The sequence below is a fragment of the Falco naumanni genome, chromosome 1, assembly GCF_017639655.2.
Source record: "Falco naumanni isolate bFalNau1 chromosome 1, bFalNau1.pat, whole genome shotgun sequence".
NCBI lineage: Eukaryota > Metazoa > Chordata > Aves > Falconiformes > Falconidae > Falco > Falco naumanni.
In genome coordinates this window covers 27249688-27271545 of record NC_054054.1, presented here as the reverse complement: position 1 = coordinate 27271545, position 21858 = coordinate 27249688, and the positions used below count along the sequence as shown (strand labels likewise).

Sequence of the window (21858 nt, the reverse complement as noted above, 5' to 3'; positions counted from 1 at the left end):
CAATGCATATGTCTTTTCAGCATTTTCAAGGTGGTTGAAGTCTTTTGGTTTTGTATCGGGCTCCGATACTTACTTTCAGGAATTCCAGGCCTACTACACATGAAGGCTGGTGAATTAAAATGAATCCCAGATTACTTATCCAATTCATAAGCCTTTTTTATTGTGTTAGTTTTTAAAGTTACATAAAACTACCCTAAGATATTATTACTGGAAGTGTAAAGATGTCTCTCTGAAGAACATGCTAATGTTACTATGGCCTGTATGATAAATATATTTTTTAATTTCAGCTGTCAATTTATAGACTCTGCTAGTAGAATAGTAGCTCTCTGACAGTAGATTAACATAATTTTGTAGAATCCCAGCAGCAGTATTTTGTAATAAAACAGTTTTCTGAATAAGTTTATTAAAATGCAAGTTTTCTTCTTGTTTGTTTTTGTAATTAGCAGTCCTTGCCCTCTGGGTTATTTTTAATAAAAAGTAACCAGCTTATTTTTTTAAATGTTCTATTTGCTCTCACAAATAAAAGAAGCTTATATTAATAACAGCTAAGTGCATACTGTCCACGTTTTAAATTTTTGCAATTATGTCTAAATGAAAAATTAGAAATTCAAAACTTCCATGTAAGGTTCAAGGGCCTGCTTTTGGAAAAAACCCAACAACAAAAAACCCACAAAACAGCAAAGCGAGAAATAGAAATCAAGATCAAGTTAATTGTCAACACTCTTTTTCTTTTACTGTGAAATACCACAGGTTAAGTAAGACTTGTGCAGGTTGTTACCATTTTCTGATGTGCTTCATGTTACATCCTAGATAACCCCTTGTTCATAGTCCTACTTACTTCAGTTAGGATTGAATGCAACTATGGGGGTCAACAAGTCCCATTCTATGATAAATATTCCAATTACCATACACACACAAACACACACCCCAAGCATGTACAGTACTATAAGCTTAGAGACCTGTACTAACAGCCCAAAAGCCAAAGGAGGAGCACATGAGAAACTGAAGGTGTTGCTAATGTCCTATGTGCTTCTAATAGCAAGGATTTAAAAATATTTTTAAGCTTTTATTTTGAAAGTTGCCATTTTAAAAGTTCCCATTTATTACTATGAAATGGATAATGCTACAAAGAGGGACAGAAAAGCCCCAGGTGGTCTTTCACAACCTGAGTCGGGTCTCCCAACTTCATCTTGTATTTAACCCTGAGCATGGGAGCTGGACACACCAAGGAGGCAGGTATGAAAGTAACATCTTTCCCCAGTCTCTCACTGAGCCAGTCTGCACATTTGTCAAGCAAGCTTAAAAAAATTCCCTTGAAAAAAACCTAAAAGTAAAATTTTGTATCAAGGGGGGAGAAAGGATTTCTCTTGGCTTCCATAGGCAGAGAATGCAATCAAGGGATTAACACCATATAACTGTAAAACAAGTGATTCAAGGAATCTGTTTCCATCCCTCTTAGGCAAACTAACAGTGATTCAAAGAATCTGTTTCTGTCCCTCTTAGGCATGCCACCTTATTAGATACGCAGGGACCCGCAGATACCTGAGACATGCAAAGACCTGTCAATGCATTCTTCAGAACAGGTGGACTGGTAGACTGTCAGTAATTTTGGTTGCATTTTGAAGGAGGGGAAACAGGCTTCTTTTTTCAACTCCTGTGAGTCCTCAGACTAACCATGAATTTTACCTGTGCTCTTTTTGCCTGCTGTCTTCCAAGCAATCTCAAAATGCTTATAACAGATTGCAATTAAACCATAGATTTATAATTCAAAACTAATGTTCTGGGAGAAGGTAGAGACCTGATGATCTTGCAAGGCTGGTGTAATTTTTGTGATAATCAAATGTTGATGAGAACCAAAAATGTGTCTACATTGAAACGTTGTAGACAAGGTTGGAGCATAATGGAAGTTTCCACTTCTTAGCCTATTTTGGTATCAGGCTCTAAATCAGCATTTAAGAAATGCTCAGTTTTGGTTAGCAATGCTTACTGTCCTTTCTTTTACAGATTCAGTCATATTTAGCAACACTTGATGGAGAGCAGTTGGAGACCGTGAAAAATGATTTAATTGCTATAAAAGAGATTTTTGTTCCAAAGGAATCAGATGATGAAGTGGTGCAGGCACAGAAAGGTAACTGGAAATATAGAAAATTATAGGAGTAATTGTTACTTTTGTATACAGTAATTTTAAAAATTACAATCCATACTAGAATTTCTGATATCCTAATACTCTTCATAAGGTAGTCATTAAAATTAATTCTCTATAGAAGTTGTGGAAGCTGATCAATGCTTAATTTTGAATTTATATTGTAATTGAAGTGTGAGATATAGGAAATGTAAGGAAATATATTACTTTGCTGTATCATCAGTGAAAGCAAAAGATAAATAAGGGAAAATTATAACCTTTTGAATAACTGAGGTTTTCTTACAGAATCTGTTTATGAAATTGTGTAATCTGAATGTTTTGGGGTGTTTAGCAATGCTTTTCCGTTTAGCAACTTCCTCCTCGCTTTGCACCCTGCCTTACTAGATAGGGAAAAGGTAGAGTGTAATAGAGACTTAAGAACCCTGAACTTTTTAAATGAAAGTCACTTTGAAACATAGTGGCTTTCTAGGTATTGCTTGGCAAGATGTGACATGTGAAGTGTGAGAAGTCAAAGCAACCAGAAGCATGCCATAACTATGTCATAGTGCACAGCACTGAAGAGAATGGGACAAGCATGACAGTCCACAGATCAGCTTGCAAAAGTTACAATAAAATGGGTGGGTGATTTGGTTGGGGACAAAATAGGTGTCTTAAACAGGAATTTTGGCATTCCCCAGAACAGGCTGAAAACAGAGGGTAAGAAGTTAGCCTAAAGTCACCATAGGGCACATGTCCAGGCCTGTGAGATCCATACCAAACCTCTTCTAGCTAACAGAAGCAGTCCCTTTGATGTGACTGAAGACTGGCTTATGCTATTGAACACCACGTTGTTGTGTTTCAGAAGCACAGAAACATAAAAAGATACTTGTTCCACATCTTCTTGATCTTCTCAAGGGTGCTTTACCCATAAAGCCTACATTTTACAGGATGGTGAGGTATGATTTCTCTAGCCTTCAGAAAAGCTAGAAAAACTGTGTTAACATCCACATGAGTCTTTTCTTGTCAGACTGTGCTTTCTAAGCAGTGCTTATTCAGTATGCCTGATGTCTTTCACAGGGAGCTTATTGTTTCTTCTTGGGTGGACAACGAGCGGTCAGTGTAAAGTAGAGTACAGTAGAGTTTTGTGCTCCCCCCCTACCCCTTGTTACTCCTTAAAACCCCATGCTCCTCTGTGAGGTTGTGAGAAACAGAAGTCAAGAAAGTGTATTAACTGCTTAAGAGTGAGGATTCATGAGATGACTGTTGTTCCTTAATTACTGTGGGAAATATTTCCTTGCTTTGAAACCAGCCTTCAGGAAAAAGTCCATTCGTTGCACAAAGTGATGTTTTCTCTGGTGGTGGGAAGTTCTGTTTTTTTCAGTGAAACACAGCTGCTGATCATGTTCCTTGAAACATTAGCTAGCCTTTTAAATAGTCTGGGACCAAGGCAATGAGCACCTTAAAAAAACAAACAAACCAAATCAGAGTGTCCAGCATCCAGCAGCTTTCCCCCTGCAAAAGCAAACCAGTCAGCGGTGAAACATTTCCTCCTCTCTGTGACAGCATAAATAATAACCACACACGTGTTCTCCTCACAACTGAATGGGTGTTACTTCAGGCTGCAGTTCAAAATGACTCACAGCCTTTAGTGTGATCAGGTTCAAGATTTATTGTTACTTGAACTAGAGATAAATTTCATTAATTAGTATTAAGTCAGATAAATTTTAGTTCCACTGGAGGACACCAAAAGAATAGAAAAGTTAATCACTTCTCAAGGCAGTTTTCTGTTACAGCTGAGCCTAAAATTCTGTGGTTAGGCTCCTGACCTGGGACATGTGGCCTTTACTTTTTTCTTCAGTCCACAACCCATAGTACATGCAACCAACACTGCACTGATAGTGCTCTTACCACCGCATAGTGCTTTGACACGTCCCTTCTAGACAGTGTCCTAGCCTGGGTCCCTTTCCCAGTCACAAAAATGTGTTATGTTCATTAAAATCTTGTCCGAGTGAAAAAAGGCTTCGTATCATCCTCCTGAGTCAGGGAAACCAGACCTTTTCCTGAATTTCTTAATGCGCAGGATCTTTAGTGTTTTTATTAAGTGCATTTATGCAGCAAATGCATAAAACCTTGTAAAACTTAAAGAATTCCATTAATAGGCTTTTACATGACAATTGTCTGCCCTTTTTAGATAAAAACAATGTCCCACGCATTTTCATGTAATGTTCTATGTGATTTGGCATGTCCATTTCCCCTCATGTAGCACAGTTCTACTGAACAGTTTAATGTTTCATTGATACTTTAGTTTGCCAGTTTTCACATAATTTAAGTTGGATTCCAGTGACTCCATATTAACAATGCTTAGCATTCTAGTCATATTTTACAAATAAGTTTAGCTTTCTGGGGTGCATTGATACGTATCCTTCTGGGCACACGCTTACCTTTTAGAGTCTAGGTTTAAATTGTTTGGGTTTTGTTGTTTTTTTTTTTTTAATTAAATTGGTATCACTTACCTGAAATGACTTTTGGAACCTTAAGCGTATTTCTGTGGCATAATTAATATTTACACTAAAAAAATGGTCTATGTTTAATGTTACCAAAACATTTAAACATCATTTGGCATCCAGCACCGATAAAAGACAGTGAAGTTTAACAACAGGTTCACTGATCAGGTTTAAATGCAGCTCATGTCTTGCTGTGAAGAGAAGACTTTATCCTAGTTTGTGTTCTCAGCTCAAGCTCCTGTTAAAAACATTAATAGTTTCATTATTTATTTTTACTTAAACTAGCTAGTCTAGCAGAACGTAGCAGTCTACGTTAAAATTCTGTGGAGTTTTGTTTGTGTTTGCTAAACAGTTTAAGACTACAACTAACTTGCCTTCAGTAGTATTTTGATTTGTTCTTCCTAGATCAATTAAATATGTGGGGGTTTTCCTCTATGCAAGGAGGCCACCCCCCTACAAAAGAGTGATTAACTAATGATGTCTGAAAATGTTAAATCTTACCTAGCCACTGAGCAGTATTTGAAAACAAGTTAATTACCACTTATTGCTAGTTACCACAGTGTTACCACTTTCTCATCATCAGTCATGTTATTTATGTGGTGTAATTTGTCAGTGCTATATATATTCAGCAAAAAAGAAGACTACTTGGGAGGAAAACTAGTACTTTGCATTCAAGTGTTTGAAAAGGGTGGCACTTTGGTTTTTGTAAATTCTCAGGATACCTTCTTGTCCTAGACTCTCAGAATCTCATTCAGAGATGTTAGTGCTGCTTTTTGTTTCTACTGTAAACACAAGTGTTTACACAAGAAGAAATTACTGCGGTGATCTTCAGAGGACTGTTTTGGGAAAGGACTGGGGCTAGGCTTTGTTCTCGGCAACTTTGAAACTGGAATTGTAGTTTTTTCTGTGTCTTTGCTTAACAGTCAGATAGGTGCAAAATGAATACAAAAAGAAAGAAAAGGAAAAGATATTTTCTGACAAAGGTGGGAGAAAGCCACATGCATACCCATACCCTTCTCTAATGTTTCCTCTCACTTTGATTATGTAACTTTAATGTATTTTTCACTGCAGCTTATTTTCCTTTCAGTTGTTTATGAAATAATGAGAGGAGAATATCTGAAAAGGTAGCTTTACCTACATTTTGAAAGCCATTAACACCAAAAAATTCATGTGTGAGGTTAAGGGAGACAGTAACCAAAGTGAGTATTGAATTGAATGTACCAATTATCAACAATTTTGATAACTTTGTGTTGATCCAGTGAACTGCTTATCAGTTTTCAGCATGCTATACTTTATAAAACAATTTGCCATTGTTCTAAGAACAAGCAAATTTGGTGTATCCAAGAGATGCTGTATTGCAAAACCTGAAGGTCCTATTGCTAAAATTTACTGGTAAGGGCAGCAGTGAAATGAACTCTCTGCATCTTTTTGGCCTGCCAGAGTACGATCTCCTTGACCTGTTCCCCTGCTGTTAAGAGGAAGGCTCAGTCCCTTCCTTGGTCACTGCAGCTGAAGAGTTCTTTGTGCTAAATACCAGTTTATTTTATAGCACCAAGATGGTCACTGTCTTTACAAGCAAGGGTACAATGTCCTTAGCTCTAGAAAGTATAATCTGAGTGTCAGATTCCACCACTTTTCCACATGTTGCAAGGTACTGTGGACTGTGAACGGTTCTACCGAAATCCCCAAACTCATTGGAGAATAATGGCCCTCTGCTTTTCAGCCCAGTACTGAAGATTTGCATAGAAATAGAAAAACTGGCCCTACCTAATAAATGAACAAAAAAAGTGCGAATACAGCAAGACATGAAATTAATTTTTGAAGTAGCTGGACTTCTATCAGGTTCAGTATGGGGACTTTTGCCTTTTGGTGTCATCAGGCTAAAAAAGCAGGATTTTGTATATTCCACCAGGAAATTTTAATGAAGGTTCCAAACCAAGTCAGTGCAGATGAACAGAACCAACCAAAATACCAACTTCCAGGAACTTAAAAGCATGTTAGAATATGGCAACTGCAAGTAGTCAAAGGAAAATATATAATATAGGTGAAGTTCAAATGCTAATGGTATTTTATCTTTGCTTGTAAATCTTGTGAAATAAAAGTGCAGATTCTTTAAGGCTCATTAGTCCAAAGCAGAACAGGAAACATTCTTCATTTAAGCAAAGCTCAGTCTTAAAATAGAAAGAAAACACAACTCTCAGCTGTGGTTTCAGACAGCAATAGAGAACAAGCTTTCCAGTATGTTTTGGTCTGAAACTTACTTGTATCTGGTCCTGCTGCAGTTTTTGTTCCTTGGTTTGCAAGAATAGCTTAGTATCTCTTTGGTTATTTTGTGGGTCATGTATTGTTGCCAGGTAATTAGGGATGATGCAGCTTCTACTCCTCTTACCTGTTCTTTTGAAACGTAGTGGAATTTAGAATGGGGCGGAAAGAGTAGTTGAAGTGTCAGGCTAGCATATCTGGTTGTACAGGTATCTCTCTTGCTATTCTCTTTATTTGAGCATACACACGCACACACCCACACATCCCTTTTGTCTGTCGCTGTTCTTCAAGTGCTAGAGTGCTTGGGGAAACTATGTGACTGCATGTATTTGATTGTGTAAAATATAGTGATAACACCCTAAAAAAAAATGTCTTTCTTTCTTGCAGTAGATACGGGAGAAGAGTTTGTCAGCATGCTCACTGAACTGCTGTTTGAATTGCACGTTGCTGCTACTCCTGACAAGCTTAATAAGGTTAGCAACTGTTAGTGAGCTGCCCTGTGTTTTTTGGACAGAGATAAAAAAGGAGGGCTTTGTTCTGAAATCTGACTCAGTTCAGACAGTTCAGAAAGCAAAGAACAGGAGGGTGGCACTAAAATGATGAATATAGAAAAGCTTTCAGAGAAGAGAGTGAGATTAGTAAGGCAATACAGCTGCCATGACTAGCTAGCACAACACGTGAGAAAGCCTTCAACCAGGGATGTCTCAGCAGAAGAGTTCATGAGCACAGCACATTTGGTCTTACGTTCTGGGAACAAAGGTCAGGTTCAGATTTATTTTTCTTGCTCATCATGTTTATTCTTCTGAGGGACTTCTCCAGACCTTCTTAGCTAGAAGCAAAGTCTGGGATTTATCTTGTCTAGCTTCAATCATCTAAAAGTTAGATGGCTAGAAGCTAGTCACGTCACTAGTCACATTTGTACTGTCAGGTCCCTTTAAAGTGATTCACCTGCTGATCTTCGGCTCAGATGAATGTTTATCTCTCTAGCTGCATAGACTATGGATAACTATCTTAGTCTTAGGTCTTAACATATTTTTTGACTTCATGTTAAAAAAAGAGACATCATAAATTTCTTATTAACTATAACAGTAGTCTGAAGGTGTGTAGAACTTCAAGGTTTTCCCACTTTGATCTACTTTCAAGCCTGGGAAGGCAGCTGAAGATACAGTGATTTGCTATTTATTTTGCCTTTAAAAATTTAGTACATCTCTCTTACTTCTCCAATATTTTTTTCTCCTTTTTTATACCACCTTCTTATTTTATTTGGGAAAATTATTTCTATGTAAATAGATACCTCACAAAGCTGAAATATTAGTAAATTTGGTATCAATGCCAGCTCTATGTGTTAGTTAGGGATTTCATACCTGTAGAGGAATTAACCCTCACTAATCCATCTTTATGTAGTCAGAAATGCTTCTCCCTACAGTCTCTTAAATATACACTTAACTAAATGCCATGCAGAGGCTTGATATGTTTGAACTTCTGAATGTAAAAAGGAAGTAATTAAATGTATTGTTAATTAATGTTCATGAACATAATTTGATATTCCCTATATGAACTGAACTTTGGGGTTGGGTTCTTTGTTTGGCAGGCTAGGAAAAAAGCTCATGAGTGGCTGGAAGAAGCCAGTTTTTCTACCCCAGTAGACACAGAAGAGAAGCTAAAAGAAAAACCTGGGGAACCTGGTGAAGAAAAGATTGAAAAAGAAGATAAAATTGACAGTGATAAAACAGAAGTAGATAAAAACAAAACTGTGGAGGTAAAATAGCTTCTTGGGGATAAGTTTCATTAAGCAAATTGTCATACTTTGATTACTTCTTTGTTTGTTGGTTTTATATGTTCTCCTTATTTATAACTCATGGAAGTATTAGGAAATAGTAATATATAACTATTCACTGTAGACCCAACAGGAAACTAATTTGCATAAATATTTTTACTTAGTCTGTTCCCATAAGTACCTATCAAAGTAGCAGGTCCTCCGTCTATTGTATTGGGTGTTCATGTCTAGGTTTTTGTGTATATGTATGTGTATACACAACATACAGTGAGCTGAGGGATTCTGTGGTGTAATGTCAATAGCACATTGAAAGTCATACCTCAACATTCCTTGGCATCTGTGTTTCCCAGTGACAGTACATGAAAGAAATTCACAAACTTTGTTTAAACACTTAAACAGTTTAAATCACAAACAGACAAAACAGAAATATTATTTAGGCAACTCACAAATGTTCATTCTCTCTATGAGAGAGAGCTCTTAAGGCTAGAAGTAGCATGTTTAGACAACCCTTCTTGCTGATAAGGGTGATTGTGATCGAATATTTTACACCAAATTATACCAATGTTAAATATGGTTGGTATCTTTGTCAAAATATTATCCATAATGTTTCCTTACAAAAAAGGTCCAAGGAAGGAGACAGTTGCACTGTATGTATTATAGACTTTATGCAATTGCAGATTTCCAGCTGGCATCAGCTTGTGAAAGCTGTAACACCATAGTGCTAAATTGAATTCTTTATCATTGCTGATAAAAGTCACTTTTTTATTGGGAGTATTATTCATTTCTACTCTGGAAATTCATCTGAGGGATGACTCAATACTTTTGGCTCTATATGAAAGTAGTTATGACTTATTTTAGTGTTAAGGGATCTCTGTATTTGTTAGGACTAAAAGTGTTAGGTTAGAAAATCCAAGAGCGTGATGTGACCTAGTTCCCATCCAAATAAATGGTAGACTTGTTCTTACTAATTTTTCAGGATGAGTGTAAGGTCTATATTTTATAATCTGTGGATATTTCATTTCCTAATATTGTTTGTGAGGATGGCATTATGGCTGATATTACTTCACTATGTACGTGATGGTATTTCCAGTTGGGGCAGGGGTGCTCCTATGTTTGAAATTCTTTTTTGTGTATATATCTGTATGTATATTTATCAGTGTTGTTATTAGTGATTACATTATTCACTGTTTCTAATTTAAGGAAATATACATGCTCTCCATTGAAAGTCTGGCTGAGGTAACTGCTCGTTGTATTGAACAGCTTCATAAAGTAGCAGAATTAATTCTGCATGGGCAAGAAGTAGAAAAAACAGCTCAAGATCAAGCAAAAGTACTGACAAAGTGAGTATTTTAAGCATTTCATGTATGAACTTTTGACATTTGCTTAAAACTCATGTAGTTTTGTTCAGCTTTTGGCACTTGAAGGCAGTAAGTTCATGAATCAACAAATGGTATTGGCTTTAGGGGTCCTGGTGCTGTATTTTCTCATGTAATCAGTTACATAGGCTACCTGTCATTTTTTGACATGGCTAACACATGTATGTTTACAAAACCATGACCTATTCACAGGCTGAAAGTTGTTTCTGCTCCAGCAAGTGAATGTACATGCTAATTTGGGTTGCATTTCCTGTTCCCTCTGCAAAAGATACTGTGCTAGAATATATAGAATTTGCTTTTAGAGCACATAATGTGGTCTTATTATCTGTTGATTGAGTTTCATTATCTAGTGTTTAGCTGCCAAAAATATTAAAAAATTAATCTGTAGTTCTAAATGATGAGACTACATTTGCCAGCAACTTTCTGGTAAACCGCAATAAAACATGCATAAATTCAGGAAGCCAGTTTATCTAGTGGGACTCAAAATTCAGATCTCAAGCTTTCTGTAATAATCAATTCTACTGATATTAATGGGTTTTGACGCTAAGATGTTGTAAGCACTTGAGTCCTAAGTAAGTAAAGTATTCAAGCACGTGTTTATCCTTAGGAATCCTAGTAACAATAGCAAAGTCCATAGCAACACTTCAGTCTAAAACAAAGTACTTGAACAACTATTTTTCAGAATTAGAGCTAAGGTGTGGTGCATTTTGCAGGATGAGGTTCTATGTGATGCACTTCTGAATGTTTTGCAAAACAGTGAAAATTCTAGGAATAGAACTAGATCTCCTTCTTCTTTCATATTTTAACCACAAGTGTACTTCCTCTTTTAGTACAGAGTAGATGTTTTATTGCTTAGATAGGAAACTTCTCGCTGTTTTTCTTTAAAGTTTGATTTATTTCCAACAGTATTTCTAGGAGTTGTGTTGCTGCAGTTATCAGAAAAACATGAGTTAAAAAATTGAAACATTGCCCTATCAAAAAAACCTAGTGTTTGTGCCAACATGATGTCATTTTGCTGCTGTAGTCAGCAATGGATTTTTCAGTGGAGGAATGTAAAAACTATTTAATGAACAAAGTCTACTCCAAAATATTTAAAAAAATACTAGAAGCAAAATTGCTTTTAAGAATGTTCTTGGATGAAGTTTGTGCCTGGGGTAGTCACAGAGTTTTTACTTGTTGACAGGACAAGGATGTATTTTTATATTTATCTCTCTTGTTTTTAAAACCAGTTTAACAAGTGCCATGTGCAATGAAGTTTCATCTTTATCAAAGAAGTTTTCTGATTCTGTAACAGCAGTTGGGGTAAGATAACAGCATTCTCTGTAGCATTCGGGCTTTTTTTAATAGTTCACTTCTTGAAACAGAACTTACTACACAAGTGCAGTGGCTTTACATGACGTACCAGCAAAGAGGGCATTTCTTTCCTCAGATCAAGAACACAGAGCATTTTTAGAGCAGATTACCTGTTGCAGAGGAAGTTTATAAGCCTTGATGGATGGCAGTGCGTCCTTTGCCTTTTATAATCTCTATTCCTAGACACATTTCCCATTTTTCCTGATCACCGCTCAGCACTTCTTGTCTTTTTGTACTGAAAGGGCCCTGCCTTTGTAGTCCCACAACTTGATATTGTCTTCTCATCCTATCCCTTTTGAATGCATTTGTGTAAAAGTCATTAACAGATAACACTTCCAGTACCTTAAGATGGTTTCACGAGCTGTCATCTTAGCCTTTGCTAAATCCCCTGGCCTAGGGCCACTGTGTTTTCAAAAGGTTTAAGAGATTAGAAAATCTATTTAGTCGTTCATCTTAAAAAAAATGACTCTGTTTTGTATTTCAAGATACTCCATTTAGGAACATCCATTCATCTGTGAACATCTTTGCTAGAAATATTATCCTGCCTTTCAAGATGTTTCAAAGATGACTGGCATCTGAGTATTCTCTCAGGATCCAGAAGCAAAAACTGTGCTGTTGCTGAAATTGTTCTGTAAACTTCAGAGAAGAACAAACTCTGGTTCTCCTGATTACTCCATGAAAATGTGAATGTACATCAAAGGAAACTTTCCCAGTTCTCCCATGAGCTCTTCCAACACATCTCTGAGCATTTTTTTCAGAGTTATTTGTAGACAACATGATTTACTGGGTTGCTTTTATTCTGAATAATTTACATTCCTTCCCATTACTCTGGGAGAAACTGCTTGTTTTGCATTTTGGGATTGTATTTTAGCATCTCTTTGTGTGACACTCGCAATAAATACGTGCACAGACATAAAAAATGAATTGCACGTGAAATATTAAGCTAGCCCAGCTCAGGAAATTGGAAACAAAAGCTTTCATAAGCATGACATTAGGTTTTGTTGTTATTATCTCTGGACTCAATTTTTAGGACCAGATTTTTTTTATGGACATTTGTGTGGACACGTAAGAAATTGAGCACAAGGACACTTCCCACTACTAAAGTACTCTCTAGAGGAGAGTTTTAGTAGGCAGTCAGATGATCTTAATGTGCTGTCCTGTGCTTGTAAGCTTTTGGAGGAAGATACGGGTATTCTGCTTACCATGATCAGTAGGTCAGATCAGGGCCTGTCACACAGGACTGTAAAAAATCTACATCTGCCTGCATGCCCCAGTGGTTCAGCTTCCTTCTTAACCTGCCAACAGTACCTGGGTTCACAAACACATTCCAGTATCCTGCAAAGTGCATTAACTCATGGAAACTGAGAAATGGCTTAGAACAGAAAATACTGGGTTTTTTCAAACATAATGTCATCCCTGTAGTTTTACCTGTATAATTCAGACAATAGTTGCAGTGCTGGCTGTACACATAGTCTATAATGTTGGCGATGTTTCTGAGTGAGCAGTAGTGCAGAAGTAAGAAATAACAGCTTTTCTTGCTACATAAGATTTCTTTCAAATTTTAATTTATTCATTCGTACAATCAATAGTATAAAATTGATACTGCTCTCTATCTGTTTCAGTTTATTGATAATCAACTGAACAGTGCATTTCTTAATGGATTTTTTAGTTACTGACAGTAAAATTACTTTTCTTTTCTCTAACCATCTTCCCTTTGTTCTGCCATCTTTCTCCAAACTAAAATTAAGGTGTTTTATGTTTCTTTAAATCTGTAATATAAAAGCTACAAGGCTGTAAGTGGAAATATTTCAGTTAAATTAATCAGTATTGTGTTTCCTTTGTTTCCTTTGCCCTAATGAAGTCCACCTTTCAGTATTAAAAGAAAGCAACTCTTTCTGGAGGTTACTGTCATTCTAAAAAAACACAATGCAAAGAAAAATGAGAAAAAAGGAAAGAAATTTTGCCATTTTGAAAACCAGAGGAGCTGACAAATCTTGGTTTTCTGGCCTCTAGTAGTGTCACTATTCATTGTATCCATTTTATTCCTATCTGGTGGCTGAGAAAAATGCTATGTATGCTGAGCTATGTCTACTGGCTGGCCTGCATTGTCCAGCTCAACATATACTGCCTCCAGCATGGCAATCCGAGTTTCATCTCTTTTTCCTTCTGTAGGGGAGCTAATCTGGGCCTTTCATTTCCTCCTAACCACAGATATTTGTGAAACTTCAGAGAACTTAATTTTTCTTCTGACCTGAATTTTTCCTTCTTCTTTCCTTGAAAATGAGCAAGGGGTTAAAAAATTTTTGGGGAGATTAAAAGGTCACTGACAGGCAGATGGACAGACAATGTCATCACATAAATATCACATCCATAGGAAACCAAGCAATTTGAAACTGTGGTACATGAATTAATGAAAAAGTAAAACCGTTCATTGTGCTCAGTGATAGAAATACGTAGGGTCTACTGAAGTGTGTATGAAATGTAGACACAGTTACCAGGAATACTGTGATAAACAGTCTGAGTAAGAATCAAGGTGAGGCAAGACCTTTATAGAATTCATAAAACCACTTCTCAGGTAGCAGTATATTTCTGTTAAATGTATTTCTTGTCCTGGCATTTCATTCTATTTTCTGGTTTACAGAGCAGTATGAAGGCAGAGGTTCTTAACCCCATCATCAACAGTGTGCTATTAGAGGTAAGCCTTCACTTTTTTCACATTAGGAGATGTTCTAGTACAATGATTTTGAAATGAAACAGTCGCATTTATGTCTGAAGAAAGAACTATATAAAAAGTAATGACAATATCATTCTGGCTGTTCAGCGCCAGCTCATAAAGCTCTTGGTTTTGTGTTCATCCTCTCCCACAAACACTATAGTAGTAATACTGCATTTACTGAGGAGTCGTAAGAACTGTGTCACTGAAGTGAGACTGGCCAGCTCTTTAATTCTGCTGCTGTATTGGTCAGAGCACAGCAGACAATTTGCTGTTTATCCCTTTTCTAACCTATTCACACATTGCCTGGGATGTCTATTCTTACTGTTATATTACCTACTTCAAATCTTGCAGAGGATTTCTGGTTCACAGATAGTTTCAGACTATTCTTTCCTTTAAAATTTGAGTTGCAGTTATGCTACAGTGCTTCCCTTCCATAGGCATTTAGGTTTCCACAAAGATTCACAGTGTAGCAGCAGGTTTGGTCATCACATGGATAACCATGTGTTAGACATCACCAAAATGTTCCTGAGTGATTTCTTTTATTAGTTACCATAACCCATGAGTGACCTCTTCTATTAGACATCATGAGCTACTTTTCATCAGAAAAGCAACAGTAAGTAAAACGTGCCTCAGTTTTGCTGAGAAGAGGTCAAGAGGGAGTAATACACTCAAAGTACTAAAATGTGTACTATCTGCAGCATGAGTTCTTTTAACTCTGCTAATTATATCACACTTCTCTTCAAACATAAATAAACATATAGTAGCGACTACAAGTTGTCATTCTGTATCTAAAACTGTTCTCTTAAAAATGAGGAAAAGATTTTTACAATAAGCAATTTTGCACTGAATTAATATCTTTAGGGAAAATAATGGGAAGATTAATAGAGCTGTAGTAAAGATTACTGTGCAGTTCCTTTTTTTATAGGGTAAATTTGCTGTTGCAGCTGATGTATCTTTCTGTGCTTCAGAAATTGTGAAATCTGGGAATGTCCGGAATTGTGGAATATGATGTTTTGTACTTCATAAATCCCGTATTTGTATTTGTACAAATAGGTATTTGTACAGCCTAGGATCATGGAGAATTACAAACTGCTGTACTGTTCAGTATTAGAAATTCCAATAACTGTACTACACGTTAAAGCCATTACAATAATTCAAACTGTTATTTTCAGTGACACTTCTTCCACCTACAGCAAATTCAGAATTAGTTCTGTTGTTGGAAAGACTAGCTGTTTTGTATTTAAAAAGTCAAATCTACTTCTGAACACTGGCATTTTATTCTACTCTCATTACAAACAAAACTGTCCAAGAGTTCAAACTGAGGGAAAATCAGATTTTCATGTAGTGATTGAGGCTCTCCTTGTTAGCCATAAGCTGTTGCAGTTTATAATTTTTGGTATCTGCAGGTTCTAAAATCTTGTGTGAATACATATGCTAATACAGCATGATGCAGATGTAAAAAAAAAAAAAAAAAAAGAAGTGTATTTAAAAAGTACAGTGTAATTCCTGAAATACATGACAGCTATACTGATGAACCACATGTTTTCTCTCCCCATTAGGGTTGCAACAGCACTACTTACATTCAGGATGCTTTCCAGCTATTGCTTCCAGTTCTGCAAATTTCACATATCCAAACCAGTTGTTTGAAAGCACAAGAGTGACAGTTTCCCAGCAGTTGTCTCCGTTGGGCTTAACAGAAACCACAGACGTAATGTCTTTAATGTATGCAGATAGAAGAGGTGGTGTGAGAGATGTTGGGCCACTTAAGAGTCCTTTGAAGACACTAACTGCAGTTTTGCACATACAATCTGGAACATCATTTTAAAACTCTCTCAGATTTGTAGACTTTAGAAGTAGTTAGTAAAGTGAGTAATTTCTTTTCCATTACAGTATATCCTCTGCATTAATTTAAACTGAAGTTTATTGATATTAGCATTGATTTATATACGGATTCTAAGTGTTGACCCTTCCAGTTGTAGACAGTGTCTGAAGCAAATTAGAAGGTAAAATTTTAAAATATTTCAGCCCAAATGACCGTTTCTGTTGTTTGCATCCTGTCAGTTAAAAATGTATATTTCAAAAGTTGGTTTCAGTACTTCATTTTAGCCAACATGAGCAAATTATCATAGTGTTGGTGCTTGTTAAATATTATTTACAGTAGCAAATAATAACATCATAATAATATGTACCACTTACATAACACTTTGTGTTGAAAGAGTTGTACAGCAATAGGTATTACCTTTACTAAATGAAAATTATGGAGGATATACATAGAGAATTATACTGAAAAGAAATTTTCTGAGCCAGTTGAGAGTATGGGTAAAGTTCTGTATTTGCTGACGCACAGTTTTGTATTCATTTATGTCTATTTCTTCATTCCAATGGCAGAACAACATTGCAGGCCAAAATGATCTTTTTAATACACAAGAAATAGAAAATTTCCCTTTTGTTTGGCAATTGAAATACCCCCAAAATAATCTCCTCTCAGATGTGTTACCAAGTTAGCACTTTGGGATTTAATTTTGGCTTTAAACATTATGAACCTTTTTAACAAATGGAGTGACTGATACTGACAGTTCAGAAATAGGTTTTGGGCGTAGAGAAGAAGTTGTGAAAAGAAGTTAGGAGAGAATTACTTTAGGTGAGGATGTCATATGTCAGAGCAATCACCTTTTATCTGAGGCAGTAGGAATGACATTTCATGATAACACTAGCAACAGTGATAATTTCTCCATATCCCTAGCTTAAAATCCTGAGCTGTGAACCTCAGAATTTGTTCAGGCTAGTGTACCTCGTAGATAGGAAGAACTTTCCAATATTTTATGCGTTTGTTCTCCTGGATTTTCATTGTTTATTACATTCTTTCAGCCATTTTTTTCCTCTTGATACGCTCATGAATTGTTTTTAGGTACTTTTTAATTGTAGTTAACATCTGAATATATTTAATCATAGAAGCATAGTCTATACGTCATAAAAATAATGAAACAGAGCATGAGGAAATACTATCATGTTTGCCAGAAAAGAGAAAACATGTATCTGCTTTGCACATGGTAACTTAATTTTGAGTCCAAGTAAGAGAGGACAGAAAGGTCTCTTTGTTTGTGTCTCACACTGCTGTGGTCCCTGTTCTGCTGTCACACACATTGTGACTTTTCCATCTTTTTTATTTAGAGATGAAATTTTCACTATCCCTTCAATAAGGTTTATTATGCAAAACCTATTTTCTGACACCGTGTAATTTAGCAGATTTGAGATAATCTTTCTGGGTAAGTAGAAAGGGTACAGTCTTCAAAGCCACCTACACAGAATGTAAAAAAAAAAAATTAGAGCAATGTGAACAAAAATAAGAAAGCCCCTTGGCAGCTGAAAAGGCAAACAAAGCTTGACATTCATCGGTATTTATGCCATATTGAACACCTAAATTACCTCAACATGAGAGAAAGCGGGACACAGGAGGGTGCAACCGGTAAGCAGGGTCACTAGCCCAAAGGTAGGATACAGCTCCCCTCAGCCGTTACATCCGTGACACTTCTATCTGACATTGCTTTATTTCTGAAAGCGTCATTTGAGGTGTGTATTACAAAATAATGTTTAGTTGATGCAAAGCATTTCACCTCTGGCATCTACACTTTGAGGGGGATAAGCGGGCTCTTCTCTAGTAGTCTGGGCTGGCTACTGGGAGAGATGCACACTTGTACTCACCTGACAAGCACTTTGGCCGAGAAGAACAGCTCCTGAGAACCGTGTACTTGCTCCATATAGTTGATCATGAGCAGTTTGAAGTATCTGGGCACCAGTGAAAGCATTCAGTGGCTTGTAAAAAGGCCTGTTTGTTTAAAGTGTTTTTTTCTGTTGTTCTGTGCTGGCAAGCAGAATATAATAGCTGGTTAAAAGCTTGTTTATTTTTCAAACGAAGACAGTCAAGAAAAATCTAGTGTTTTAACCTATCAACCATTACATCCTGGATTTATTTTTACTTTAATTTGATCATTAGTTTTCATCAAGAAGCCTTTCTGTCCACGTTGGAGTACAGCTCTGCATCAGATATCTATAAACATCGTATTACTGCTAAATGAGTCATAGAACATAGCAATAGCTGTTTCATATTGTTCCTATGCCAAGTTAATGTTTCAGACATAAATTAATTTAGTCACTTTTTCATACAAATCTTTTTTTTTTTTTCCCCCTCTGAAATGCAGTGCAGAATATATAGTGTTAAACCTGTCAGAAAAATGAGTTGACTGATAGTGGTGCCTTTTAGCAGAGACTGAACAATGTAGTATTAGAAGCGTCAGGGGATAATGTTTGAAATCATAGAGGGGCATTCTTAAGACAAAGATTGCTTGTCTGAACTGTTCTTTACTAGAGGTTTCACTGTCTTGCTTAAATTATGTATGTATTGAATAAAGTACCTTACCCTAAAATAAAAGAAGCTGTAAAAAATAACGTGAGGGCTTACAGTTTTTACATCCATACAATGTAGGAAAGGAGATAGGGTAGAATATGAGCACAGGGATACTCCATCTGATCTCAGATGCAGTCATCTTGTCCTAGGAAAACTGAATGTTACATCTTTAAATCAATTTTAGGTAAATAATATTTCAGTAGAAAAGCACTGTATAGATGTAACCAGACTATTCTGTTTACACTAGTTTGTATTCTTCCATCAGTCAAATTTGAGATACCTAACTGAGACAGTCTACTAAGAATGTTTTGAAGAATAATGTGATGGGAGGAGGTACTCGCTGAAGTCTTCCACTTTCTGATTTTGTGATTTACCTTCAGAATGATGAATATGATTTTACTGAGAGTCTGATAAAAACAGGTGTTGCCTTAAACTTTTAAGGGAGAGTGTACTTCCTTTCATCACCACTGTTTTCCACATTGGTTCACTACTGTTTTCCACATTGATATACGAACTGTGCCTTGGCACTCATCAAACTACTAGGCTTTAAGTGCTTATTTAAAAAATAACCTAGACTGTGAAAATTACCTGTTCTCTTAAGCAGATCTCTTTGTCATGGCATTCCTTTCACTTTGAACACACCTTTTTATGCAGAGACAAAGGAGGCAGGCTTTTGCACTCACTGAGTTGAGAAATTTATCAAGATGAAACTTAAACCAATGTCTATGTACCTACAGCCTTGCATCGTTGAAGGATGAGCTAGAAATAAGCTATTACACAAGTCATTTCCTGTATTTGTATATTAAAGGTATTTGCTGACTTTTTTTTTTTTTTCAGGCAAACAAAACAAAGCAAGCTGTAAGTTGTTTGCTGCTTTTTAGGGTATAGTCAATTCATGTGTAAACATCTCTTCCCTATGATTTGCTCCTGCACTCCAGCATCCTGCACTCCAGAATATTTTTGTTTGAGACGGCTAAACAAAAGAGCTGTCTCTTCCACTTTTTTCATACTGCTTAGATTATCCACTGAAGCCATTAATATTTTCCTCTAAAATGTGCCTCAAACGTATAATACAAAATCACAGTCATTACAAGTTGAAATGCTTTTTAATGTTTCCAGTGTCACCCATCAGTCAGGATTCATAACAACCTTAATGGGACTGAAACGCCACAGTATTTTTAGTGACAAATACAGATTTTTCACCTTTTTTCTGATTTCACAGAAGTGTTTTTATCATACAAGCAGTCACCCAGCTCATAGGATTATCTTTGAGATGTTCCAGTTCTATTTCAAATGACAGCCCTGTCCTTTCTGGTAGCCTCAAAAGAACGTGAAGAGTGGAAAAGGACTTTCCTGAGTTCTTTTTAAAACCATCTCGGAGCAAGGCTTAACACGACACCATCAGCCAGTCTGACCTACTTTGAAACTCTTACAGTCTGATTGGAAAGCCTTCTGGACTTTAAACACTTTTTTTCTGTCTTGGGTCAACCTTTGCTGCTGAACCTGCTTTTAGTGTGTGACCTGTACGTTTTCCATGTCTGACTCCTACTCCAGTGTTTGTAATACTGACGATGGTGTGCCATTTTAAAATTAAAGAATTGAAAATAAAATGTCACAAATTGAACTATATTAAAAAGATGGGAAAGGGAAAATTATTTTCAAAGAAAATAAAAAGGACATGCTGTCTGGAAATAGGAATAGTTTGCAAGGTTGGATTAGAGAAAAGGCTCTGTGAAAGAATTTTTCAGCATGGCTCAGAATAAACAAGTGATGACATCTGATTTATTCCAGCAGAACTGGAATAAATCATAACAGCACTTCTGAAGTAAAATGAAAATCTGCATGAACTTGAAGGAAGTAAGTCAAAGATAAGAACGTTCAAAGAGGAAGAGCTCAGAGGAACACAGACAGCTAATTTGATCGCGCTGGATCTGCAGTGCTCGTTCTCCCTTCTTTGCCTGCACCCCAAAAGTCCCTGAGCATGCACCTGCTAAGAACTCCTTATTAGTCTCCCCACTTTGATCTCCTTTTCACAGCTTCCCTCTACAGTCTTGAGGAGGTGCCGTAACAGACTCCAAAACAAAGCACTAGCTGTTCATTCTGCCTTTCAAACATTCTAGCCAAGGAGTGAAAGAATATTTCTTACGCAACAGTACAACAATGTACAAAAGGAGTCTAAAGCTGCAGCGACAACTAATCATAATTCTTAGTGAGCTGAATTTGCTGCTGCTGTAAAGAGGAAGGCATGAAGGCATTACTCAAACACATGTGTGCTGCTGCTCTTCTGCACTGCAGGGTCGAGGCTGAAAGGCATTCAATGAGAGGTGCCTGTTCTGGAATCAGACAATGCCACCTAAATGCAAGCCAGAAAACTGGGTAATTCGAACAACTTTTAAACACCTTCAGAAGCCTCCAGCCATTTACTAGACCTGGAAAAATGCAGTTCTACTCTTCCTGCCATTGCTTAGCCCAGACACTGAATCAGCCGCTCAGACAACGCTGGTATTGAAGGTGGTCTGTGCCTTTCCTGTAGTTCCATTACCAGTTCTGCCCCGTGTCCCTTTTGGACATTTCCATACACAGTCAGTTCTGCCTTCCCCACCAGTGCCATCCACCCCACCCTCCTCCACCTCCTGTCTCCTTCCTCCTGTTGCTTTCTGAAGTTCTTCCTTCCTGCCCATCCTCTCATGCTTCAGAGTCTGCACCAGGATGGCCTTTCTCTCCTCAGGTGTTCAGTTTAGAAGAAGCCAGAGATGAAGAGAAGGGAGTTAGAGGACATGGGAAGAGAGAAGCCAAGAGGATCTTAGGAGAAAGTGGGAAATCGGTTGCTCTTTAGTCCCTTCCTTGCTCCTCCAGCCTGAGAATGATGGACTAGAGACAGCCTGAGGTTCCTTCAACCTGCATTACCTTACGATCACTTTTTTTTTTTTTTCTTACCGCTCTCACCAATGTCTCCCCATTCTCCCACTGTTCCCTCTAGTTTGGATCATACTTGCAAGACAAGGTAAGCTCTACTCAACAGGGATGAAAAGCTTGTAAGAGCCTTTTGTGTTTACTTGTTCTTGGTGGTTTTAAAGGTAACTTTTTTAAAGGAACCTTCCCAAGTAGTAAAACCAAACGCTTAGAGAGCTGTGAGATAACTGGGGGTGATAAAAGAGTAAGTCATAGTTTAGCCATCGAAGGAAAAGCAAAGAGGGAGGTTACAGGCAGCAACAATACAGAATTAAATTATAGAGGAAAGGAAATTAAACTGGGGTCACAAGGAGCAGGGCTGTCCCTACCAACGAGATCTCTGGATTACTGAAGGGGAGGAGTGATAGATAGTGCCATCATTTGAAGCATT

The 21858-nt window shown here is 37.0% G+C and overlaps 1 protein-coding gene across 4 annotated transcripts in view; it reads left to right on the top strand.

Moving 5' to 3' along the window:
- FAM114A1 (family with sequence similarity 114 member A1) overlaps positions 1-19102 on the top strand; it is a 37421-nt gene extending 18319 nt beyond the window's left edge. For 2 of the 4 annotated variants that reach the window (XM_040587411.1, XM_040587420.1), the window contains 7 exons: positions 2005-2128; positions 7279-7361; positions 8480-8647; positions 9866-10005; positions 11271-11343; positions 14036-14089; positions 15670-19102. In XM_040587411.1, coding sequence (XP_040443345.1) covers positions 2005-2128; positions 7279-7361; positions 8480-8647; positions 9866-10005; positions 11271-11343; positions 14036-14089; positions 15670-15771 — 744 coding nt within the window. In that variant the 3' untranslated portion in view covers positions 15772-19102. Of the gene's footprint in view, positions 1-2004; positions 2129-7275; positions 7362-8479; positions 8648-9865; positions 10006-11270; positions 11344-14035; positions 14090-15669 lie in introns of all 4 variants that reach the window. The other 2 variants (XM_040587394.1, XM_040587402.1) reach the window with 1 other exon arrangement.
- Positions 19103-21858: the final 2756 nt, after the last annotated feature.